Here is a 26,591-nt window from a genome sequence, read left to right as displayed (position 1 = left end):
GGGCCCCGGGCAGGCCCGGGAGCTCCGGGACCAGGAGGAGGCAGAGGAGCGGCGGGCAGGGACCGTCAACGGGGAGGGGGGACCTCTCGACTCAAACTGGGCCTCCTCCACCTCCCGCGGCGCTGGCAGCGGCGACGACTGCTCGTCGCTAGCTCTTCTCTCTCCTCAGCCTCAACTTCAACCCAAAACAAAAACACTCCCCACCTGCCAGCAACGCCGCTCCTCATTGGGTAGAGCCGCCCGGGCCTCGGAACAGCGTGGGGAGGGGGAGAGGAGGAGCGCGCGGCGGCGCGGCGCGGGACCACCCCTCCCCCACTCCCGGGCGCAGCCGGCGACGGTCGGCCCGAGAGAAGCCGGACCGCGGCAGCGGCGCGAGCCGGCTCTCGGGTCCCAGGCAGGCAAGCCCACCGCGAGCAGGAGAGGCAGGGAAGTGCCCAAGTGTCTGTGTGTATTTGTGTATGGGAGGGGCTGTGGGGCGGGTGCGTGTGCGCGCGTGCTCGCGGACCCCGTAGACAGGAAAGCAGACAACTGCACGCAGCACCGGAGCCCGGTTCTCTCCTCCGCGGGCATGAAGCACGCATCAACCCACTAAGCACTTGAGCTTTCTGTCTAGTCTTCCCAGCTCCCTAAGTCTTGTCGCTCCTTCCCCGATAGCCTGTGCTGCCACACACGTCCTTCCCAGCCACCCAATTCCCTTCCCCTATCACTCACTGTCGCCTTGAACCCAAAGTGCAGCAGGCGGTCCCTGCTCGGAGCCATTTTCCTCCTCTTTCTGCTTGTCTCTAGATTGGGGCAGTGCTGCTGTTGCTGCTGCCGCCGCCGTCGCTGTCGTTGGTGCCGCTGCCGCCGCCGCCCCCGCCCCCGTGGATTGCATTACCGGGTGTTGCAGGGAGGCCTGTGCGGCCGCTGCGGGGCGTGGGTCTCCCTGATCATGAATCAGGAGGGCAGGGGGATAACTGCGTTGCCCTCTGCTCGGGGGATATGCAGCGAGGCCTCACCTCGCGCCCTGGGGTCAGGGGTGCAGTGCTGGAGCTGGCCGACTAGTCCCTTAGCTGGGGGAGGGGCGCGCTTTGATGGTGGGAGGGGGCCGCGAGGAACACCGGCCTTTGGCTTTCCCCGCCCCTCTGCCGTCCGGCCGCCAGACAGCCACTGACACCCAATGGGTTCTAGTTCCTACCGGTTCTCCAATCAGAGCTCTGGTTGGTGAGAACCTGATCTTTACGCCATTTTGGCGGGAGAAACAAGCGTGTCTGGACGAGTAGGCGGGGGCGCTCGCGGAGAGGAAACGACGACATTCATTTGACTCCGCGGCTCCTTGTATAGAAGCTCCCTTGTGCACTATTATCACACTTTAGCAACTCCCGCTCTCGAGGTCTGGAAATTTATGATCTTATTTCCATGAATTAAGGAGTAAGAGTTTAACCCTTAAACTACAGAATCATGTCCCAAAGATAAAATATTAGAAACTATCATAAATTCTAGCAGTCCTAGCAAGGCAACTGCTATGCTCCTAATTATAGTCCGAACCAGGTATGAGCTTGTTTTCCTACCTCTTTTAATTCGTACTTTTAGTGACTGGCTTGTTATGAATCTGATTAAGAAACAAGCTTATTTAAGAGCAAATAGTGTTGAGGGTCGTCGTTTAATAATAGCATATTTTAGCTGGATTACCCAACTCTTCAAGGTTTTTTAAAAAAACTTCGCTATCCTAGAAAGGGGTTCCTAAGCAAGGAACCTATGCTTCTGAAACTCATTCTCAAACCCGTATCCAAATGTTATAAACCCATGTCTAAATATTATTCTCTTCCTCTCCCAGATGTTTTATATTACATATAGCTTCACTTCAGCCATATAAAAACAGCCTTTAAGTTATGTCTCATGTAAGAGCAGTTTTCTCCCAGCAAGAACTACTGATGATTTTGGTGGCCAAAGCCTGCAAGACAGTAAACCTGGCTTGAGCAGATGACAAACCAAATGAATAAAACTTTCACAGGTCTGTTTCCCTATTTCAATCATCTCCAGTTAACTTATTCCAGTAATGCCCAAGGAAGCCTTTTATTTTTTGATTAATTTTTTTGATTGGACTTTTTAAAAACAATGAAAATTATTCAAAGGCTAAAAATTTATTACACATAGGCATATTACTTTTTATCAAAGAAATTTATTTGCATGTAAATAAACAGGTTCTTTTGTAATGTTTTGGGGGGAAAATCCCACATTTTGTCTACTTTCAAAAAAATGAAAAACCCCAAAGTATTTACAGAATGGCCACACACACAGAAAATCAAATTTGAAAGGTTTTAGAAAAGACCCTCCCCAGCTGCTCCTGATGTACATTTTTAAAACTCAAAACTTAAAGCCCAGCCTTTATAGCTGAGCATGTTTCCAACCTAGTATCTGAGATGGTAAATTATTCCTACCCCTCAAAAAACAACTCAAGGATAGAATAAGGGGGGTAGGAGCATTGAAAAGCCCCCCCACACCCCCCCAAATTTTTTTAATGAGATTGCCCAGGGACTGTGAATGTTTCCTATACTGGCATCTGCTTTAAGTGACTTGACTGGATACTGTATGACTCACTGGTGCCCTGAAAGTGTTTTTTTTTTCTTTATTCTTCTGAGAATTTATTTTTACTGTACTAAGTTTTTAGACCTAGGCCTTAAAGAAAATCATTCCAAGAGTCACCAACCTCAAGTCTGGTTTTGGCAGTTACATCCTGCTTCACTTTTCTCCCTCTAAAACACTTGTTTTAAAATACATTGACTATTGAACCTGAAATCTTCATGTACATCAGAGCAGGTTTTGACCAAGAACCCCTAACAGGAAGCCAAAAGACAGAAGAGGAATCAGGTCAAACAAAGAATACATAAGACACCAGCAGAAGACAGGTAGTTGACTTCATTTCCTTGCCGTCTTTTGAAACAGGAGAATGAGTACACCTAGACAGGAGGGAGGTGTCCCAGGCTTGGTTAATTCTGCCTCTTCTCCTCCACCCTGTGGAGAAATGCAGTGCTCCCTGGTTCTCAGGCAGGGTGAAGCAGTTTAGCCCCGGCTCCCTGTTAAGCAAGTTCAGTTGCTGGGTCAATGTGTGGGGTGTGCCCATCGACAATTCAGGGGCTTATCCTTCATCCAGATCCTAACTCGGGATCCTTTGATCTGGGATGAAGACAGAAAGAGAGAAAAAGCTTCCCAGTTTACTCATTTTGATATCTGTTGGCTCTACTTGGGGGAGCTGAGCCCCTGGTACTATGTAGTACATTCCCCATAAAATTTTCCCCACCCAGAACAAACAAAAACCATGTAACTTTTTTTTTTTTTCCTGCAGAAACCAGTGGGATAGGATTCAAAACTAGGCGAGAAACTTGTGAGAAATCCAACCTGGTTGTATGTCTGAGAGGCTGCTACTGTATCATCATCACAAGATAAAGCACTCTGGTATCACCTTGCCCATGTCCTCCTTAGTGTCACCCAAGACATTTGACTCTGATACGGTAACCGATAACTTTTCTTGCTCCACTTTGCAATGTTTCGTTTCCTACTTCTTATACCTTGGGACACAAAAGTGGCAGAGTTGTTGAGAGCTGATGACCAGAAAAGGGAGAACACTAGAGGAAATCAGAGACAGGAAAGAAAGCCAAAGCTGATTTTCCAACTCTATGCTAAGTCCAACCTGCAGAAAGAGCTGAATATCGAAATCTTTAATATCCAATGAAGTCACTCCATATTTCTCTCTCTCTCTCTCTCTCTCTCTCTCTCTCTCACACACACACACACACACACACACACATCACCTGGCTTTTTTTTTTTTTTAAATCCAGAAGAGTTGTGCTGGGGACCATGCCCCATCCTGCTGATACAGATCCTGAACGGAATCATCAGGAATGGCACAGTGCAGGTGTCAAAATCAAAGTAAGGCCGCAGAATTTTGAGAGGACCCTCCAAATACTGAAAACTTGTGTTGCACTCAAATGGTCTCCTGGATTTTTACATTTATGAGAAGGGCTTCTTATTGACGTCCCCCAGAATCCAGACTCAGACCTATTCCTCCAAAAAGGTCCAATTGTGTTGCTACATAGTAGCAAGGGTTTATCTTCATGCCCACCTAGTATTCCAGGCCCCTATTACTTCAAGTGAGCTTGAAATTGTTTTAAGTGAACTATGGCTGCAAATTTTTTAGTTTTATCTAAGGGAGCATGAGTGATTCAAGTCTGGACTCCTTGTGAAGAGAAAGGAGCCCAGCTCTCAGGTATGGCATCAGTTCTCCTACAAACAAAATGCTGGGGTGTGGACTTTTGGCACATTGCGGAAATAGGAGAACTATTAATTCTGTAATGGTTTTCATGCCACTGGGTCAGGGAGGCTGTCCCACATTAAACCTTACTGCATCTGAAAACATTTTTACATCCCAAAAAGCCAGTCCAGCTTTTTTTTTTTTTTTTTTTTTAAGGTAAGAGAGACTATAAATCAATACCTCTACAGGGAGGTAACTCCTAATAGTCATATGATGTCTGAACCCTATGAAAAACCTTCTAAAACAAAAATACCATTTGGGTTTTTCTCCTTAACTCCAAAGGTGGGCTCTGACTAATCTGCTTGGGCTTGATGCTACAGTACCAGCACAAGCTACAAGCTCTCTACAACCAAATAAGCCTTGCTCTTTTACCTCCCATCACTTTGAACCCTGAACCTCATATAATTAGAAAGAAATACTGTATAAAAACAGATAAAGGGTTAAAATATTACAAATAAATAGCTAAAATTATCTTCCCTCCCCCAAACACTCCTAAGAAACAGACACCTAGCATTACTTAAGTGTCCAAAATGACCAAAGTCCTTCATTTGCCCATGCTTCAAATGGACAACTACCCAAAGGTGAACAACCTTCATGCAAATGCATCAAGGAATGTATTGCTTTTTCACTTTCTGCCCAGCCCTTCAAATACATGCGCTAAAATGAGATTAAAACATGGCCTAAAAATGGAAAAAGGGAGAAAAAATATATATGAATATTTCCCACAAAACTGTTTCCCACCCTTCCCTCTCCCTGTGTCCCCCCACCCCCTCCCTTTCATAAGCAAGTATTTTAACTTTTTTTTTCCTGGCAAAGGAACAAGTGATTCTTGGTAACCAGAAATAAACCTGTTCTCTTTAGTAGGGTCTAGCTATGCCTTTCTAAATTCACTCGGCTCAGTGTCAAAGACATGCCATTTAACATTCTTAAACAAAATCAGACCTGTCCAACTCACCCCTTATGGTGGTTTGCCTATGAACTTATTAGTTTTTCTCTGGCCATGTTTTTTATCTTAAAAAGTAAGGTTCCTAATTGCCAATCAGGGCTACATCCATAAGATCATCATCTTCCTCCCCAATCATAAAATCAGGGCTGAGCCTTGAGGGCCTGTCTGTAGATAAGATTGTGTTACTTGTCATAGACAAGGACTGGTCTGAAGAGATGGGTGATTTAGACCAACTCTCGGGCTTGATGCTATGAGATTTTTTCTTGTCTCGATCTTTGTCCCGGTCCCGATCTTTGTCTTTTACTTTCTTCTTTTCTTTTTTGTGCTTCTTATGCTTCTCTGTGCTGTATTCTGGAAGTGGTCGGATGCCATCATCTGAGCTGGGACTGTTCTGGTAAGATTTCTCTGCTATGGAGGAGCCTGACTCACTTTCACTGTCCAGGTTTTGGGGGGTATATGCTGGTGACTTACTATGGCTGGGAGAGCCACGCTCATGCTTTGGAGTGGAACCACTGATGAGTGGAGAGCCATAGTTTTTGGAAGAGGCCATCTGAGGCCTAAGCCCTTCTCCGCTACTTTCCCCAGGTTTCTGCAAAGTCACTTTGGCTTTAATGCTGGGGGATCCCCCATCATGCTTGCTGATGATAATTTTTGCCACACCCGTGCTCCCCACATTTTTTGACTCTGAAGTCTTCTTAGATGAATCCACTGAGCCCCCAGAGGTGGAAACCTTTGATTTGTCTTTATCACTTTTCTCACGCTTGCCCTGGAACTCTCCTCCTGACATGTTGTGTTTGGAGGACATAGGATGGCTAGAATTTGTGCTCACCCCCATCTGGCCGTCCATGGGGTCTTCACCTCCAGGGCCACTAGTGACAACCCCATGTTTCAGTTTATCTATGACAGCTGTTAAGGACGGCTTCTTATTTCTGCTGGGAGATTTCCCTTTGGAACTCCCATGCTGGTTCTGAGAGGATGACATGGAAGAGCCAGTTGAAGAAAAGGAAGAGGAAGATGCTGTACAAGAATTAGATGATGGGGGAGTTTTCTGAGACAATGAGCCTGAGGATCCTAACCCTGAAGATGACTTCATGCCAGTGCTTGAACTAGTTCCAGACATATGAGAACCACCAGAACCTGAACTAATAGGGGACTTGGCTTTAGAGGATGGGGGAGTCCCAGGAACAGGCTTCATTGGAGAGGCAAGCTTATCAGAGCCTCCAGGTGGCCTTGAATGAGAAGGGGATATGTTTGGTTTACTTAAAGAAGGATTCATAAGTGATGATGGCTTCCCTTGAGGTTTCATCTTGGTGCTGCTGGAGCCACTGCTCAGTCCATGCTTAGTAATGGGAGAGGAGCCTGGTTTCCCCCCAGACTGGGATGAATTTTTAGACTGGCTAGATCCAGAAGACCCTTGGTTAGAATATATACTGCTACTTAACTTGGAACTTGATGAACTTTCTGATTTACTGCTTTTCATCTTGCCTGAGTTGGAAGCAGAGGATGAGGAAGAAGAAGAATGGCTATGGTGGCTTTTACTGCCTGAGGAAGACACAGAACCACTGCTGGTATACTGACTGTGAGAAGAGGGTTTGCCCACCATCACAGTTCCCTTAGGAATCTGAATAGTGATTTTGGGAATGGGTGGTGTTGCAACACCTGGGGGAGTCTGAGATCTTCCTGAACTGCCTGGAGACTTGGATCCACCTGTACTGGTAGGTGGGGTGAAAGGTCGGTTAGAAGAACTGTGAGATGGAGATTTTCCCTCAGTGTCTGCCTTCTTCCGCTTTGGAGGCTTATCTTTGCTTTTGCCATCATTAGAAGGGGTTCGACTGCGCTTCACTGGCTTGCTATCTAATCCTGGCCCTGACAAACTACTATTACTGGTGCCATTGCCTTCCTTTACTTTTCCCTAAGTCCCCAGTGGTCAATAAAGGACTCTGGCTACCACTGTGATGCTCCATGAGATCTGCAGATCCCAAAGCCTTACCAGCCACTGCTATAATACTGAAGTCAACTGTGTCAGCTTGGCTATTGCCTTTAAATTTAGTCTCCCCATTATCACTTCCAAGCATTGGCACCCCCAAAGTATTTAGTGCCTGAGATGCAAATCCTTTGAAATCATCATTATCTCCACTTTGGCTGCTTTCATCAAAATATTCTTCTCCAAAACCACTTTGGCTCTGGCTGTTCAACAAATCAGGATTGAAATCTACTCCATCAGGAAAAAAATGACTGGTAGGAGAGTCACTACTGGGGCTTCCTGCAGCATCTGCAATAAGGTCAGCTGGATCAGTGTATGGATTTTCATTATTATTGGTTTGAAAGACATCAGGGTCAAAGAGGGTACTCTGAGAATGCCCAGAGCTTGAAGAATCTCGAACAGGGGTGCCAATGGGTGGGCAATCGTCATTAGTGCTGGGAAGCTTAGAGGCTTCTTCTGCAATGTCTGAAAGGATATCAGTTACATCTGGGCCAATGCTGTCTGAACTGGATAGTCGGACCATCCTTTGAATACTGGGTTGAGGGTGAGGTACTGGTTGTGGGTAAGTTGTTGGGGGAGTGCTACACTGGCTTGGAGCTGGAGTGATGTGTGGTGTATCCAGCGTGTCAGCTGTCATGTTGACATCAAAGATAGGGTTCTGTGAGTCAACATCCATTGAAAATAGCTCCCTCTGAAAGTCATCTTCAGTCTGGTGCTTGGGTTTGTCAGGTAGTAATCTCGATGACTTCTTCTTCTTTGTCTTGTTGCTTCCCGAGCACATTTCCATCCGGGGTGAGCCGGAAGAGGAGTTCTGCCTTTCTAAAGGGCTGCATCCATAAAGGGTTGAGAAATCCTGGGCAGGATTATCTTTAAGAAGGTTCATGAGCATCGGGTGGTTCTTGGTGTTGCCGGCCATCGAAGAAACAGGTGGCGGCGTGTGATGAGGAGGGGTCGGACTCGAGCCAATGGTAGACCCCCCGTTCCCTGTGATTTGCAACAAACTGGTAAGAATTGGGTTCTGAGACACCTTGCTGAAGTCCTCCCCATGGCCCACCGACTCATGCCGATCTTTGATGCTCATGCTCATATTAAACAAGGTGGTAATGGGACCCCCCGGAAAGGTGTTGGTTGGTGTAGTGGTACCACTCATTGGGTTGTTGCCTGTGGTCATGCCATACCCTGGGCTGCTAGCCGGGGGCAGGTTCTTTTTCACCATGTCTTCAACTGTCTCTGCAATGAGGGACAGTGCTGGGGTGTCGGCCTGAATGGTTTCGGCTTTCCTCCGAATAGCCCTCATCGTCACAGGGATGGACATACATCTGTAAGATAAGATAGAAAAAACAAAGTTAACATAGCACTAGCAAAATGAAACCAATTTTTCATTAGGGAAAAGCTTTAATTTTGCCTGAGGTATAGATATGCCATCAGAGGTTTGTAGTAAGCAGTTGTCAGGTAAGACAAATAACCCCAAACGCAGGAGCAGGTCTATGAAATGCCAGAGCTTTAGGTAAATTCGTTATAAGAAGAATCTAGACTGGTAGGCAATCATTAACCTCTTTTGAAGCACCACCCAAAACAAACTAACCATAAACAAGAGTCCAAATACTTAGATAGCATAAAGAACTAAAAGAAAACTGGTAATAATGAACTCAGTATAAAAAATGCCCTCCTTTTAGAGTTTCACGTGTAATTAATAGGATATATGACATCTCAATTCAGAAACCACTAGAAAAATCTCTTGATCCATCAAGTTCTAAACCTTAACAGCTTAGATCACCCCAAAACTTTACGTGAAAAGTGCTACTGCTAGCATGAAATCGTTTATTTTAAAGCAAAGCACTTTTTAACTTACGGATATATTAATAAATATATGTTTGAAAACATTTTGCTCTACAACATGTCAGCAACCTTTCTTAAAGGGCCAGTTAGTAATAGTTTAAGTTTTTCAAGATCATACAGTTTCTGTCCAACTACTCTGCCATCTTAGTTCAAAAGCTGCCACTCAAAATACATAAATAAATAGATATGGCTGTGTTCCAACTAAATTTATTTACAAATAAGCCACTAGTACCCATTCAAAAAAATCGCAAAATTACATATTAATGTTTCTGAGAAGCTGACTGGCTTAAGTAGCTTCCCACATACTGCCATTGACATGTTACATATGTTAAAAAGTGACCAGTTGGACGTGGTTTTATGGTGTAGTGGTTAGCACGATGCTTTACACGCAGAAGGTCCTGGGTTCGCGCCCCATTAGAGCCACGGCCCATGGTCTATGGTCATGCCACCCTGAACAAGCCCGATGTCTGATCTCGGAAGCTAAGCAGGGTCGGGCCTGGTTAGTACTTGGATGGGAGACCACCTAGGAAGACTGTAGGCATTAAAAAAAAAAAAAAAAAGTGACCAGGTAAGTGAAAAAAGATCTACATCTTATTTCAGCTCTCTTCTTCTTAAAAAAACCCTAATGCCAGGCCTGAAGTTACCTACCTTACTTTCTATTACTCTCATAATGATATTTTAAAAAAACCAAGGCTCATATTGCTTTGAATCCAAAAGCAGAGAGGGTGAATTTAAAGCAGTAACTAAATGTTTTCCACCCAAATTTCCAATTCACTCTAATACTGAAAACAGTATTCCTTATACACCTCTTACTGGGACTCTGATGGAAAAGGGCCAGTGCTACCTTTGAACAACTTTGGCAATGAAGTCATCTGTGCAGATGAGTGCATCTGACAGCCCCTTGTAGAGTTTGCAGCTCACGTGTGTTGAGTCCTGCACATCCATTACCACTGAAAGACAAAATATATAGGTGGTATTTGAGATAAATTCAGCTTCTGACTTCTCAAAAGGAGATAAAGGGACCAAACTGCTACCCTGAGAGAGGTGCTATCCACCCATACAACTCACCACACACCAGGGAGTCATTCACAGGGTGCTGAAAAGATACGCTGAAACGGGACTCTGAGAGGGGACACACTTCAAATTGGAGAAGCCCAGGAGAATCTAAAAGACCAAGAAAACATCATAAAATAATTAACCAAATATAAGACTTGAGAAAAGTAAATACTAATCCTTAAGTATAAAGAATGAAATTCTTTCCCTTGGAAACTAAATCCCACACATTTTTTACGTACAAAATCTACTATGTCATCCACAGATAATAGAAGAAATCTGCCACTTTGTTATAAATTTTCCAAAATAAGTAACTAAATTTCAGTTTTCTAAAATGAAGGCATTTAATTCCTAAGATGTTAAGGACCTTGACAGATATAAACACCCTGCCTTAAAAGTGAATTCTGAATATAAATGTGGCCAAGAGGAGTTTCTCATTCTGTTTGATAAGCAGATATCCAGAACCCTGCTTCCTATCAGTGTCATAAACCCTGCTTCCTATCAGTGTTTACAGCTGCCAGCTGTGTAGCCCATAATCTGGTAAGCAGGGATGTAGGGGCTACAATGTAAAATGATATATTTATGCCAAATACATATATATCTGTCATCATAGGTTCCTAAGTCAAACATGCTGGCAGCCCAGAGACAAGAATCACAAATTTTCTTGGCAGAAAGCATCTCCGTAGGACTAACTTCATAGCTACCTTACAAAAACTCATTTTTAGCTGCCATGAAGCTATTTGATGAATTCTCCTAGGATTCAAATACATGAAATAGAAGAACCATAAGCACACTTGCATATGCTGTGTCGTTACTCCAACTCTAAAAGTTCTCATTTCTGAAGCACTTCTTATTACCATTAAAGATATCTCCTGATTTACCTTCCTTGTTTGTTCCTGCCTATCATTTGCACTGATACATATCACAGAAGTGCTTTACAAATAAAATAAAAAATTAACTATGGTTAACTAGAGCAGTCAAAATTCACATCAAGGCATCTAATAGCAAACTATGTTTGAAAAACATCAGCATTCCAGAATCCTGGGAAAAAAACAAAAGAGCACAAGTCTCACCACTTTTTAAACTACATGATTATTTCTCCAAAGACTGGGGGGAGGAAATATACTCACAACTAAAAGTTGAGAAGCACTGTCTTATCAACCTAAAATTTGGATATCAAGAAATCCTCTCATCTACAGCCATGCTACCCTGAACAAGCCCAATCCCGTCTGATCTTGGAAGCTAAGCAGGGTCGGGCCTGGTTAGTCCTTGGATGGGAGACCACATAGGAAGACCAGGTGCTGTAGGCGTAAAAAATAAAAAAAATAAAAAAATAAGGGATTGTAAGCTAACAAGGTCCTTGCAATCTGTGAGGTCAACCAAGGGTTGCCTTGCCTAAAAAATAAAAAAATTAATAATAATAAAAAAAATCCTCAATATTGTATACCAAATGTAATGAAAAAAGAAAAAGAAAAAAAGAAATCCTCTCTTCCTACAGCATCCCAAGTCCTAGTTTATATTTTGCACCAAGGTTCAGGCCCTTAGGTACCCAATTATATCACTGTATGTAGGAAAAAAGTACATCCACTGCAAAAACAAAACAAACAGTGGTTTCCAAATGCCAATTAATAGATTGGTTCCATCAATTTATTTGTGGAACTTAAACTAGATTCCCAGCTCCTCCTACTGAGGTTCTAATTCAGTTCATTTGGGTGTGGAAACAAATATCTGTACTTTTAAAAGCTCCACAGGTGATATGATGGGCCATCAAATTAGAGAACCACTAGACCAGTAGTCCTCAACCTTTTTCGCACTAGAGCCAGTGCTCCTATGAGAATCTAATGCCTGATGATCTGAGGTATAGCTGAAGAGGTGATGCTAGTGCTGGGGAGCGACTGCAAATACAGTTTCGCTCACTGGACTACCACTAATCTCCTGCTGTGTGCCCCGGTTCCTAACAGGCCATGGACTGGTGCTGGTCCATGGCCTGGGGATTTGGGACCCCTGTACTAGAGTAATGTTTCCATTTACCAATAAGTATATCAAAAGGAAAGGCAGTACCTTCTTTCAGAATAGTTCTTTTGACACAGCTTCCAATTAGGGTGTTATAGGCCACTTGGTGTCTGATCAGATTTAGGATAAGAGGAACCCGGCCAGGGTGCTGAAAGGTGATTTTGCTAACAAGGGTTCCCTGTAGACTTCTGCCATCTGGAAGAGGAGCATCCTTGTTGAGGAAATAGCAGTGCTGCTGGCCTGGAAGAGCCTGGACAAAAGAACAAAGGCAAGAAATGCTATTTACTCACCCATTGTACTCCAACCACAAAAATATCCTTTGAAAAAAGAAAAATAAGAAAAAATAAACCTACTCCTCAAAACTCAGCAGCAATTTCCCGGTGAATAATAAAACTCCACTATGAATTATTTGGTCATCAGAAGTTATACCAATTACTCACTTGGCTGAAAAGACCCTTTTTTTGGTAAATATTTTGCTAGTGGTTTCCTAACCTAGCGAACATAAATATTACCTCGGATATCTGTACAAAAGAGGTTCCTGAACTATAAGTGTAAAATCTGTTATTTTTAATAAAACAACCTATATAATTATAATGCAGCCAGAATTTGGATACTACTTTAGAACATCATCAAACATTCAAATAAATTTAAGTAAAGATGAGATTTTGGAATCTTCCTTAATTTATCCATTCCAGCACTTTCTTCTCTGTTATGTACTTGAAGAAACATTCCAGATTCTAAGCACGTGGCACTTGAAAAAAATTAAACAATAAGAATGTTTAACATATAAGCTTATAAAAGTTCAGAATACCATTAAGAGACTTTCATCTGAAATTTCAACAATGAAATGTACATTGCTTCCTGACTAAGAAGCTCATGCTTTCTTTTAAGTATGTTTTAGAGATTTCTGTAATTTCCTGCCTGATTGAGGAAATCAGGATATGATCCAGCAATCCAAAAGAATGTTATCTGACCTCAGTAATCCTAGAAAGGAAGATTCTGATCTTGGGTCTAAATAACCTGTAACAGTCCATGGGGCCTTACTTACAGCATAAAATCGCATGTTGTGATTCAAAGGTATGGGGTCAGGATCCTTTGACAGCTCAAACTGAGTGATCAGTTCATAGAGGGGTACATAAGTTGGTTGAGTTTCAAACAATGGAATTCCTGGAAAAACAAGGATCAATGTAATGATTACAAAATCAAAAGTTCTCCCTTCATGCTTTTACTTCATCCATTTATTCAAAAAGTACCTAGTACAAAGCAATATGACCTCTATATCCATCAATATTTTTTTGAGGCCTGCAAGACTGAAAGAGGTCTGAGATAATCTGAATTTGAAGTTTGCTTTTCACATTAATAACAAGTACTGGGGCTCCTGATGCTTAAAACTCACCTGTACAGTTCTGAAGTTTCTGAACAAATGCTCTAGATACTGGGATTGGTTGGGGAAATTTCAAGAAGAAACAGGCAGGAAGATCAACACTGTTGGCACTGGTGACTGAGGAGAAGGAAGGGGTCCTTCAAACAAAAGAAGGGGGAAGTTTGAATTTTTGACTCGATGTGAAAATGAAAAATCTAAACACCCATTCTTAGACAAGTCTTTCATATAAACACATACGAAGCCTATCAAAACTCACTCTTTGAACTTTCTTCCCCCAATTCCAAAACATCCTATTTGTTAACCCTAAAATATTTAATCAAACATCCTGAGACATGTTCTCTAGTTATTACTCCAACATAATTCCAAATCGACATTAAGTCCCACGAGAAAAAAATGGAACAATCATTAAATCAGAGAATTAGCACAGTTCTTTCTCAGAATAGAGAATGTTTTCTATGAGCAGACTTCAAAGAGGAACATCAAAATAGACATCGAAAAAAAGAAAATGGATAAAACAAAAAGCCAGTCTCTAGAAAATCAAGTGACAAAGAGCCAAGTCAAAGTGATACTTGTTTCATACTGGGGTTGAAGTTGAAAAAATGGACTTTGCTACCCTAGAATTATATTTAACTTACCATTTGTTGTCAACTGGATGTGACCCCATAATTAATGGTGCAATTGGGAGTTTATACATAGCAGATGTTCCTTCAATTGTCACTGATGCATTCATGCCCAAAGATCGAGGAACTGGGAATAGCAAAGAAAAAGAGTATTATCCAAAGTGACACAAATTATAAGGATCTTAACATTAAAAACAAACAAAAAAAACCAGGCTAACTTCTGTATAATTTGTCAGCCCTATTTTGTCAGATACTATAATACCTATATAACTTAGAATTGCTAAAAATTACCTTTCTAATCAACAATATTTCTGTCAGTAAATCAAACTAAACATGGGAAACAATGAAGTCCAAGGAAGAAAAATTTTAAAGATTCATTACTGATATATTTCTTAGTTTCTCCAACTTCAGAATGCATTTAAATAGAATTATGATTATAGGATAGTCAATGATTAAAGTTTCCAGGGGACCAAATGAAATATTAGGCCATTTCTCATTTTGTTTTAGTGTATTACAGTGCAAATAGAAAATAATATCCATTATCTAATTCTTTAGTAAGTTGGCTAATTTCTTCACCTAGAACAATGACTAAAGATTATTTCAAGTCAGGTGGTTTATATCTTTTCATTCACTCATTTACTATTCAAAAGCACTATTAAGCTTTTAGTATTATGTATATGTGTATATATACCTATGTATATATGTATGCATATATGTGTGTATATGTGAGTTTATCAGGTGCAAACTTTGGTAGGGAGGGCACACTTGTTAGGGAGTAACAACCAGAAAGTACAGGCACACCCAGGCATTAAATTTTTACAAATATTTTTTCGACAGTGAACAAAACCTTCGGTTGCTTTCCAGTTAAAGTCTTACCATTATTCTCATGCAAAATGATGGGAGATGTAGTCTTATCATCCAGCAGGTCAGAAGGAGAGGCATAGTACTTCAAGTTCATCAAATGACCTATGAAAAATAAATCGTATCCCTACATCTTTATTGGATAAATTACAAATAAAGAAAAACATTCCCATTTCTATAAACCTATATACAAAAAAATTGTTTCACAGATATAAAGACTCTTGCTCCAAAGCAGCTTATGAAATATGACAGAAGCATAAGTATTGATTTCAGTGGCAACAATTTACTTCACAATTAAAAAATAAAATTTAGGGAAGGAAGGTGTTAACACCTTCGAAATCATTAAGAATATACAAATGACTGGTAATTTTCTCCCTCTGCTTATACACCTAAAGTGAAATTTTAAGTAATGACCCCTCAATTAAAATTAGATCTTTTTCTCAATAAACAAAATAGGATCACATACCCCCACTTCTTGGAGTGAGATAGCCAACACTTCCATGAAGAATTTTATCCAAGGGACCAGCATTGGTTGCTTTCCTGCAAGACAAATGATCTATGTTTGCTGCTTATGTTTAAGCCCTAAAAGTGTTTGTGCACAATATAAAAATTAGTTCGGCTCTTAAAAGACTTATAAATACTATCGTAACAACTCTGTTCTATAACTGGGCATGTAACAATTGTATTTCACCTTCAAAGTGAAAGGATTATTTCCAAGTATACACAAGTATGTATTACAGTGAACGTGAATAACAACTAGATTATTATTTATAAGATGGGAGGCCAGGTTTGATAAGTCTTCAGATAAAACCTATAGGAATATCAACCAACAACTTAGGGATATTGACATTCAGAAAATGGAATGCAATCATCATTTGAAAGGAAAGAAGATAGACAAGATGTATAATATAGGTAAAATATAGATAGATAATAATATAAGTCTATAATATAGATATATAAAATAGGACCCTGGTAACTCCATCCATGAAAAACTTTTAAGAACAAGGTATCCAGAAGGGTATTATAAAATTGACCTTAGCCAGTCTTACCAATACATAACTGCCATTTTAGATAGGTCCTGTTCTAAGGACTGGAGAGCCAAGTACATTTTAGTCTTCAGTTTGCTAGAGAGTAGATGAAGAGAACAAGAGTTAAATAGTTAAAATACAGACAGCTACACACAAACATACAAACATTGATATTGATATAGAAAGCCTAGAGTCTATATTGGAGGCAACTACAATATCCATAAAAAAAAAAAAAAACCCTTTCAAATGTTAAAAAATTCATAATGATCTATCAAAGCTAATTTTTATCTCTATTTAAAAGAGCCAAGCAGGTTACCAGAATCCCAGGTAGCATAAAAGTAAAAATGACAATCCAGATCCACAACAACTAATATATTTCAGCCCAGAAATCAATATGTTGAAGATGTTTCAAGGATTATAATTTATTTTAGCATTATAATCCATTAAGGAAGATATTGTTTATTTAAAATACCTTTAAAAGACAGAGTTGGAAGCTGAGCTATAGATCGTCAGCATGAGTGGAAATCACAAATGAGATAGGGCAGAAGACTTGGCAAATATCTAAACACAAAATAGTTTCTAGGTTTATACTGATTTTTCCAACAAAAGCAAAAAATAAAAACACTTACTTGTCCCCTGGAAGGTTATAAAGATTAACAAGACCTTTAAGGTGCTTAGAAAATTCATCAAAATTTTTTTCCCTATAAGTACAGGCAAGAGGAGAGAAGAGAATAAAACATACAGTTACTACTCAATCGTAACAGCAAAATGCCAAAAATTATAGCTATATAAAACTAATTTTAATAATTTGGTTTACTCTTTTTCCCCTAGCCAAAATTATCTAGAATCAATCACAAGTAGCAAAAGAAAAATGAAATATTTTCCTTTCTCTGTTTTTTGGAGATGGTGTTAAATAAGCAGTATATAGTCAAAAAGACCTGTTAATTTATATACTCGTTTGCTCCTAAGTTAATGAGACTGATTTAAATAAATCACTTACTTTCCCTCTTAACTGAGAGGACCAGATGTCTTGAGGGAAAAAAAAACTTGCAGAGGAAATGGAAGTAAATAGAGATGATGGAACACTTGTGGGTATATGGCAACATAAGAGCAGAGATGGAAAATGAACACTAGGAGAGAGATAGATGGGAGACATGGAGAAAAAGGGATGGATCCTGTGGAGACAAACCACATATTCCAAAATGTTCCTATGACTAGATCTACCCCAGGAAAAAAAAAAAACCACTGCCATGACCCTTGTCTTCCTAGAACCCAATATTTAGCCTTGGATTCTTAGTCAAATGGACTTTTGTGGACAGGCTGAAGAATCTAACACAACTCAACAATTCTAACTTTCTGTATCTTTTTTCAATCTTTGAAAAAAAAAAAGTCTCTTGAAAATTAAATTGTCCTGACAATGTCAGGCAATTATTGAGCATTCAGTGAACGCTTATTGCGAGAAGTGCCATGAAGACAATAAAAAAAAAAAACAAGATCAGCAGCAAAATATATTCCCTACCTTAAAATTACTATCTATACAAAGTGACTAAAAATATCAAGTATAAAGGCTAACATTCTTTCTGAGGTTCCCATTTCCAAACATGCTCACAAATCAACTTTAGAACCATCAGTTCATAAGTTCATGCAGTCTTCTACTCCAGATTAGAACCAGAAATATTGCCTTGATAGACTGAAAGCCAATGTCTACCTTTCTGGACAAAGGTGGTAATACTGCTTTGCTAGACTTACTGATTCAAAGAAATCATAAAAAGATTATTTTTTATGTTGCATTGTAATTTTTTAAAGCTGATTCAAATTGGTGCATTAAGCTACGTAAGCACATTAAACTAAACACTGAGAAAGGTGAGTGTGATACTTAGTTCCTCAATATTACCACCCTTTCTAAGACATCTTCATGTGATATCTGAGAATTTCACTATCTTTACAACATAAAATTGATATAATAACTTTCTCAAATTCCCGGAAAGTTAAATCTGGGTTTAAATTTAAGCATGGAACTTTCTACTCAATTCAAAGGAAAAAGATAAGCCAGTAGAAAAAGCCATCAACTACTAGAAGAGATCCTTCAAGCCTAGCGCTTTACTATGATGGGAGTTTAGCACACGTATACCTTAAATGGAAAACAATTTTTCTCAAAATTAAAGTGAAAATGTCTTTGTTGTGGTATAGATTCAATTTTCTCAAGCCTTCTCTAATTCAATAATTAGGTTCTATTTATTTTTGTTCCACACAAAATTCCAAAGGCTACATCAGAGTTCTCAACCAGGAGTGATTTTACCCTCCAGGGGACATTTGACAATATCAGAATACATTTTTGATTGTCACAACTTAGGAGATACTACTGGCAACTAGTGGGAAGAGAGCAGGGATGCTGTTAAACATCCTACAATGCACAGGGCAGCCCCTAGAACAAAGAATTTCCAGTCCAAATTACCGATACTGCCAAAGTTAAGAAACCATTAGACTAAGTAGGGTAAGAAATTAAGCTAAGTCAATTCTGAAAGTGAATAAGTACAGACTGTGAAAAATCCAGACCCAAGAAAATAAATTTGTTCGTCAGGAAAGTATCTTACCCATTCAGCCTCAAAACCTAGCTATAAAGGACAGCATTGCCTGACATTATCAGTGAATATAAATGTCATTTGCTTACCTTAGCTGCTGTACAAGCTCTGGACAGCTCTGAAATTAAAGAAATTATGTTAAAACTTTCAACTATTTTAAGACTTTAAAAGACAGTAAGAATTTTTCTCATTATTAACAGCACATGCTTTTTAACAAAAACACTGAAACTATAGACGGTCCATGTATTAAGATATCAAAAAGCATCTTCTTCCTACTTGGTAAACCATGGGGTTGGGGTGGGAAATTAAAGATCAAAATATATGAAATAGTTTATAAAGAAATCAACTTTCAGTAGCTTAAAATATTAGGACCTCTCTTTAATGCCATCCTTGGAAACTATATCCAACTGTCTGGTTACACACATTTTACATTTATCTCTTTTACAGGATTTTTCAGAGATATCAGCTATCTACAAGATTTTCTGTCCCTTTTAGTTATAAGTTCTTTGATGAGAAGAATTTTGAGTTATTTATCTCTGTATCCCCAGCACCTATTGTTCAATTTTGGCTCATGTTTGTTGAATGAAAAGGGTTCCTCTGGTGTTTCCACTTGTCAAAGCCTTTGGATGATGTCAGCGATGGACCCACGTTATTTTAAATTCCATTCTATAGCTATTGATGTTGTAGCCCATCACATCACCTCTACAGTGGCTCATGAAAAAAACCTAAACCCAAGCTTTTCCAAACCCCAACATTCATTTTAAAATTAATGTCCCTAAGTAAACCCCACAGAGTCCAGTGAAATATCGACAACACATACCACAGGATTCTCCCCATGGTGAGCCACTTTTACATCACAAAGCTGTCCTGCAGGATCTAACTGCACTTCCACATAGAACATATCTGACGTGATGTAACATTCAGTGCCACTGGCACTGAGATGAGAGCCCAGTCTAGCAGGAACAAATCAAAACAAAAATTAATAGAAGACACATAAATAAAGCTACCCAAAGTCAACACTAAGTTATACATTTCTGCTTACAGATAGACTACTTACCCATTCTGTCTTGCTATAGATTCCAAACGGTCAGTCATTGCTGGTAAAGATGTTACTATGAAAGGGTGAAAAAAGGAAATCATAAAGGATGCTTCATATAACTTAAATTGTATTCTTCAAAGATAAAAAACATCCTGCGGAGTCTATCTGTTCTTTTAAAGCCATAAACACGTTCAAGAGTTCGAATACTTAGAATCTGCACAAAGTTCATCTTTAAGACTTAGCTGTAGCCTAGGCAGTAATAGGGGTCAAAAAAAATCTATTTCAAAAAATTATTGGACCTTTCTCCACTCCTTTTTCATTATTCATTTGGGACAGTTATCTTTAACTTAAAGACACAGTTAGCTGCTAATGCTTGAATAAGAAAGATTAACATCAAACCAACATAAAAGTAAGTACTCAATGTTCACAGTGGCATTATTCACCATAGCCAAAAGATGGAAACAACCCAAGTGTCCACTGATGGACGAACAAACAAAATGTCACACACATATATATATATACACACATACACATATATGTATACATACACGTATATATGTACATACACACAATAAAATATTATTCGGCTTTCTTAAAAAGGAAATTCTGATGCATGCTACAAAATGAATGAACCTTGAAGACATTATGCTAAGTGAAATAAGCTAGTCATAAAAGGACAAATACTGTATGATTCTACTTCTATGAGATATCTACAGTAGTCAAATTCTTAGAGACAGAAAGTAGAATTGTGGTTGTCAGGAGCTGGAGGGGGAAATGAGAAGTTAACTGTTTAATGAGTACAGAGTTTCAATTTCAAAAGATAAAAAAGTTCTGTAGATGGTGATGATAGTTGCACAATAATGTGAATGTACTTAATACCACTGAACTGTGTATTTAAAAATGGTTAAAGTGGTCAATTTTGTTATGTATATTTTACCACAATTAAAAACAAAACTATATTCAGCACAATCAGGTTCGTTTGTGGTGGATCAGAGTAAAATCTGTTTTTACTTTCATTCCCCCCACCCCAAAATAGAAGAGGTAAAGTTATAAGCATGAATAATCAAGCTTAGGATTTGAATTTTTTGTCTGCTTTCCTGAAAACATTGTCCATAAATACAGTAAAAATCTTTTAGCATTAAAATGTCCATCTTCTTATTGAGAATTTAAAGAAATACATAGATAAAAAAAAAACTTTCCCCTGCTATCTTACCAGTTACCTTTCATCAATTGTTTTGCATCTCTACCAGCCTTTAAAATAGGATAAAAAAAACAGTCTATGGCCATGCTACCCTGAACAAGGCTGATCCTGTCTGATCTCAGAAGCTAAGCAGGGTTGGGCCTGGTCAGTACTTGGATGGGAGATCACATAGGAAGACCAGGTGCTGTAGGCATAAAAAATAAAAATAAGGGATTGTAAGCTAACAAGGTCCTTGCAATCTGTGAGGTCAACCAAGAGTTGCCTTGCCTAAAAAATTTAAAATAATAATAATAAATAAGCAAGTAAGTAAATAAAATGTTTCAAAAGTTCAGGTAAGAACTCCTCTCAATTCCATAATGAAGCAAGAGCAACAGCTAGCATAGAAAATTGACCAATCTCCTATGGCCATGTCACCCTGAACAAGCCTGATCTCATCTTATCTCAGAAGCTAAGCAGAGTCGGGCCTGGTTAGTACTTGGATGGGAGACCACCTAGGAAGACCAGGTGCTGTAGGTGCAAAAAAAAAAAAAAATGTTGACCTATCTCAATTTATATTTCTTGTGTAAGTATAAAAATCTTTCTTAAACTGGGTGTTTTAAGAAATCAGCATATTTCAAAGATGTTTACAAACCTTTAAGAGCTTTCTGCAATGTTTCCAAACAGCTGACCAAATGTTGGTGCCCTCCAGAACTCATCACAACCCTTTTCTCCTACATTAGTGGGAAAACATTTGAGGTAAAAATTAAGCCAACAGTGTTTCAGATGTACATACACATTATCCTAATAGTAATATTTCAGAATAGTCTATAAACTATATGTTATAGTCTATATACTCTACATCCTCTATATACTTGAAATAGTCTATAGACTCGTAACTGTTACTCTGTCCATCAAGCCAGAAGAGGAAAAGTAGTTCATATAGTACATGGATACAACCATCTACATGAAGGTAGAAAATGTATATTCAGATCTAAAAGAATATAACCTTCAGGGAAAAATTAGGAAGAATCAAAATGTAATGAGATCAGCTTCCTGTATAAGTAACTACATCCTAAGATTTACTCAGTTAAATACAGAGACTCATAAGATTTGGCAACTCATATTTTCAAACCAGGTGATTTGCATGTAATCTAAGAAATACAACCAGACCGTAGTCTAACTAAACTAACTCTAAAACTATGCGGCCCAGAAAAGGGATGCCCGAAGAGCAAGAATTTTGGCATAGTTTTTCTAACTCTATCCAGGGAAGAAGTTTTTCTCTGCACAGCATTCCAGCCCCAAAAATGTAAACAGCTTTATAATACAGAATAGTTTTTCAGGCTTTTCCATGCCCTAAATCCATCTCTCTTTGCTCTAATTCCACCCTCATAAAACAAACACCTGATTAATAATCTGGTTTCCTTTATACCTTGAATAGACAAGAGACAATGCTCTGGACAATGGATACTAATATTTTGATAACTGGAAAGATAAACCCTCTGTTGTAAATTAATAAATTGGCATTCTGATTTACATGTTAGTCTACTGAGATTTTGTATGTCAATTGTTAAAAATTCTTCAGTCTTCATATACCAATAAAATTAGGTTTTTGAATCTGCAAAGGTGAGTAGACAATGAAAATTATGGTGACTAAACTAAGACACTGGTACCTCAAGAAAGGGTCTTAGTAGCCACCTGAAATTACTCTATCTCATGATATCTCTCTAATGACAATATCATTTATAGAACATATTTCATATTAGAACATGACTGTCTTATGGTATAAAAATGACAATCTCAGAATTCCCAGACTAGAAAAACTATCATTTATTTGACTTTTTAAATACCTTTTGTGTACACAATCCTGAGCCAGAAGATATACTTACATTTGTAGAATTTATAGTTACAGAAATCTTTTAACAACACAACAGTTTGATATCTATTATCTGACTTGATCCTTACAACAGAACTACTGTAGGTCCACAAATAACTTCATCTCATTATAACACTGATAAGAAAACAAAATTTGATACCAAGCTGCGGCCACTGTGTGGAGTTTGCACATTCTTCCCATGTCTATGTGGGTTTTCTCTGTGTACTCCAGTTTCCTCCCATGTCCCAAAGATATGCATGTTAGGTTAACTGCATGTCTAAATTGTCCCAGTATAAGTGAGTATGAGTGTGTGTGTGAGTACACACTGCGATGGAATGGTGTCCTGTCCAGGGTGGGTTCCCACCTCACGCCCTGAGTTTTCAGGATAACCTCTGGTCAACCAAGACCCTGAACTGGGGATAAACAAATTGAAAAATAATTATCTTTCTTGTTTTTATTGTTATTTCTTAAATGTATGAAGAGCTCAGATTTATTTCACTGTTTAATATCAGAAGTGTTTTGGGTCCTTATTTAGAAGTTTGGTAATGTTTTTGTGACCAGACCCATGCCATAGGACCTTAACTCTTGTGTGTATCAGTAGCCTGTGGTAATATTGGTTTCATTATATGTCATTTTGCTTAAAGTTGCAGTTTCTGAGAACGTATCAACATTAAGGAAAGACTTAATGTATGTGAAAAAGCAAACTGATACTGTGTGTCTCTACTTTCCAGATAAGAAAACTTAAACTCGGAGATATTAAATAATATGTCCAAGGTCATGTAAGTAGTAAGCATTGTCGTCAGACCTAACATACAGATATTTTGACAGCAAATTCAGTTCTTTTGCTAATGTTATACTGATATGATCATTTTAAACACTAATAAATCTATGAAGCTGAACTTACTCTCGACCTAAAGTAACATTTGGGGTACTTTCATTGAAGTATAGCATATATATAGAAAAGTATGCAAATCTTAAGTAAAGGAATCCATGAATTATCATAAAGTAAATACAGTCACGTATCCACTGTCCAGGTGAACTCACATAAGTAAAGTTTTCCTATATCACTCGACTACTGCTAGAATCATATGGATGAACTTTTAACAACCAGCCATGCTCCTACCCCTAACCCCTTGTCTTCCACTTAACTAAGGGCTCACCATACTGGTGAATGACTCAGGAGGTGAAGTAGTACTGTAGAGAAAGAGGCTGACAGAAATAAACAGGTAAAACTAATTAAAAATGAATTGTAAACTCTATTCCTAGTATAGATACAATGAAAATACTATCACATTAGTATCAAGGAGCTTGACAGGAAGTGAAGAATAAATATCTCTATACCAGTCTATCACATGTGTCTCTTATTGGTGTATTCCATAGCACCTTTGCCTAAAGTATCCCAGTGTACTATAACTCACGATTAACACAATTTTATAACTATATTTCCTTCTTAGGTAAATTCTTAAAACGCCTGAGTACATGGTAGCTATCAACTTTATGATAAATAAAACTGAAGACACACTATAACTAGTTTGAAAAAATCTAAGAGCACTTAGCTTATTAAATAATTGTCTAAGCACACACCACAATCCTCACCATGACTTGACGCACAAGCTTAATGGTTTCACTCCAAGGTCTATTTTGGTTAAATTTTGCATGAAGCCGTTCCAAGAGAGAACTCATCTTACTCAGCTTTTCCGACTCTATGATATAAATCAGAAGACATCATTAGAAATTCTTATTTCAAAACCTTCCAGTTTTTCTTGCAAACGAAACCCCCACACATTATCCTGGTAAGAACGCAGTTAAAATATTTTTCAATATCATTTACTTCAAAACATACAAAGAATTTATTTTTAATGACAAGACAACACACGAATTATGGGTTTATCTAATAAATACCATAGAACAGGACTGCTTTCCATCCAAACTTTTAATGAGAACTGAAAAAGAACCATCTCTAATGATTCAAGATTAAGACTACAATTTAGTGACAAATTTCACTTCACTCATGAAATCTCTTACACGATATATGTAGAGCATACATTTGACGATGTATGCCCTTACTATGGGTAGTTGGTTTTCAATGTGAAAATATAGACTTCCTTATTTTTTTTTTACATAATTTTAAAAGATCAACTTACAAGTATTATCAAAAAAACAGGCTTTGTCATTCAGATTGCTCCTATTTGAATTCAAACTAAAACTATACGGACAGGGAAGATGTAAATGTCTAAATGATGAGTTTCCAGCAGAAATAACAGGTAGAAAAGACTGGCTCCTGGACTAAGTGTGTGAATGAAACCCCTATGCCCTTAAACCCTCCTCTAATTCTTATACTGCTTAGAATGAGCAAGGACCCGTGCTAGAGACCACTGGCGATGCAAAAACACACAATATACCTGCAATAACATCTGTGAAAGGATATGCATAAGTTAATGTGGAAATAACCATTACAGAAAGCAAAATGAGATATAATCTTAAAAACAGACACATTTCTAATTGAAATTCAAAGGAGTAAAAGTTAATTAGTTGCATGCATAGATGTTACAGAAAAAGTGTCATTGAAAGGTGAATAGAATGTCAGCAATCAGTTGAAGCAATGACATCTTCTAAATCAAGATTCAAACTCCTTCCTCCAATGTCCTCATCTTCTGGAAAAGTAGGTTTTGAGCTACTTTAGCCAGTTTATAGTTCTGGCAATTCTCACTTTCAAGACTTTTTTATTTAAGCACGATTTTACGTGCTGGGGATACAGCAGTGAGCAAACTAGACAAAATTCCTGCTTCACTGAGCTTCCATTTTACACCTGTCTTTCCTGAGTACCCAAGAAATAAATCTTTCTTCTTCTTCTCCTTCAAAACACACCCCTCCTTCCTTGAAAAGCCTGATAAATATCTTTATATAAATACTCAAATCAAACGTTTTTTGAGCAATTATTTATGTACCAGGGACTATACAATGAGTAAGGCAAGGTTTCCTGATCTACAAAGTTCAGAGTAAAGTGTATTGACAGAACTACGTCCAAAATGCTAAGGAAACATTTAACCTGTAGTGTAGACTTTTAGAGAATCTAAGGTTCCACAGAAAAGTTGTTTTTCAGCAGTTCTGAGTTAGTCCAGCCACTAAAAGGATGAAATTCAACACATTTTTTAAAAATATACAATAGCACAAGATCTGAACACTGTGACTGACGTTCAGGGAAATGCTGGCTTTTAATATTATAAGGACCTAATCATTTCAGTCACGCCAAAACATCCTCCAGTTCTCTGACACACGGTTCTGTACAATTGTTATGTCATTATTCAGACGTCTCTTCAGACATGAGGTGTAAGCAGGTTTTTGATTCACTAGCCCGGTCTCCCATAACTTTAGGATAAAAATCCCCTGAGGCCCTAGCTAAGCAGGAAACTGATTGCCCTAGCTAAGCAGGAAACCTTCACAGAAGTTGGGAACCCTGATCACCCCAAAGTCGGAGCTCTGGATCACGGGGAAGAAACAGTCATAATCTGAAACTCAACACAGATCCCGCCTCCTAGACTCTGGGCCCTCGGGAGGGTGGCTCCCGCAGAGGCATCGGACCCCCAGCTCTTCTCACAGATTGGCTCCCCCCAGCTGTGTCCCGCCCCCTGCTCTCCCCTTCAGTCACTCACCCTCGGTTTCCCCCTGAGCCTTCATCCTGACGGTGGGGAAGGCCTGAGTCCTACACAAGAGGAAAAGCCCTTCCCCACCGCTCACGACGGAACCAAGTTGGCTTGGGCTCCCGGGATGCGGGGCACCAGCAGTCCCCACTCTTCCCGGGAAGGCTCAGTCTGAAGTCCCTGGCGGCAAGAAGAGAAGGGTGCTCGCGGCCGCCGCCATTTTCCCCAACGGAACTTCCCAAAGATCGCGAGATTAA

General features: G+C 39.2%; 2 protein-coding genes and 3 pseudogenes across 3 annotated transcripts in view; 3 read left to right on the top strand and 2 right to left on the bottom strand.

The window, feature by feature from the left end:
* Positions 1–1,119, bottom strand: part of FBXL20 (F-box and leucine rich repeat protein 20) — a 78,024-nt gene extending 76,905 nt beyond the window's left edge. The window contains exon 1 of one of the 2 annotated variants that reach the window (XM_006924713.3): positions 712–1,119. In XM_006924713.3, the coding sequence (XP_006924775.2) occupies positions 712–759 (48 nt within the window). In that variant the 5' untranslated portion in view covers positions 760–1,119. The remainder of the gene's footprint in view (positions 1–711) is intronic. The other variant, XM_025041692.1, reaches the window with a different exon arrangement.
* A 1,022-nt stretch (positions 1,120–2,141) lies between these two features.
* MED1 (mediator complex subunit 1) lies at positions 2,142–26,591 on the bottom strand. Its single transcript, XM_006924712.3, is given in 18 exon segments — positions 2,142–7,144; positions 7,146–8,540; positions 9,905–10,010; positions 10,129–10,224; positions 12,175–12,376; positions 13,175–13,293; positions 13,523–13,647; positions 14,146–14,257; positions 15,007–15,096; positions 15,458–15,531; positions 16,041–16,115; positions 16,649–16,720; positions 18,691–18,719; positions 19,422–19,554; positions 19,659–19,713; positions 21,473–21,551; positions 24,290–24,396; positions 26,347–26,591. Coding segments are annotated over 18 exon segments (4,719 nt in total). The 5' UTR covers positions 26,372–26,591; the 3' UTR covers positions 2,142–5,319.
* LOC112473469 lies at positions 11,305–11,423 on the top strand (annotated as a pseudogene).
* LOC112473245 lies at positions 20,916–21,034 on the top strand (annotated as a pseudogene).
* LOC112473260 lies at positions 21,239–21,357 on the top strand (annotated as a pseudogene).

Source organism: Pteropus alecto, unplaced genomic scaffold (genome assembly GCF_000325575.1).
Source record: "Pteropus alecto unplaced genomic scaffold, ASM32557v1 scaffold98, whole genome shotgun sequence".
NCBI classification, from domain to species: Eukaryota; Metazoa; Chordata; class Mammalia; order Chiroptera; family Pteropodidae; genus Pteropus; species Pteropus alecto.
The sequence above is the reverse complement of the archived record's forward strand: the minus strand, read 5'-3'. Positions and strand labels throughout refer to the sequence as shown.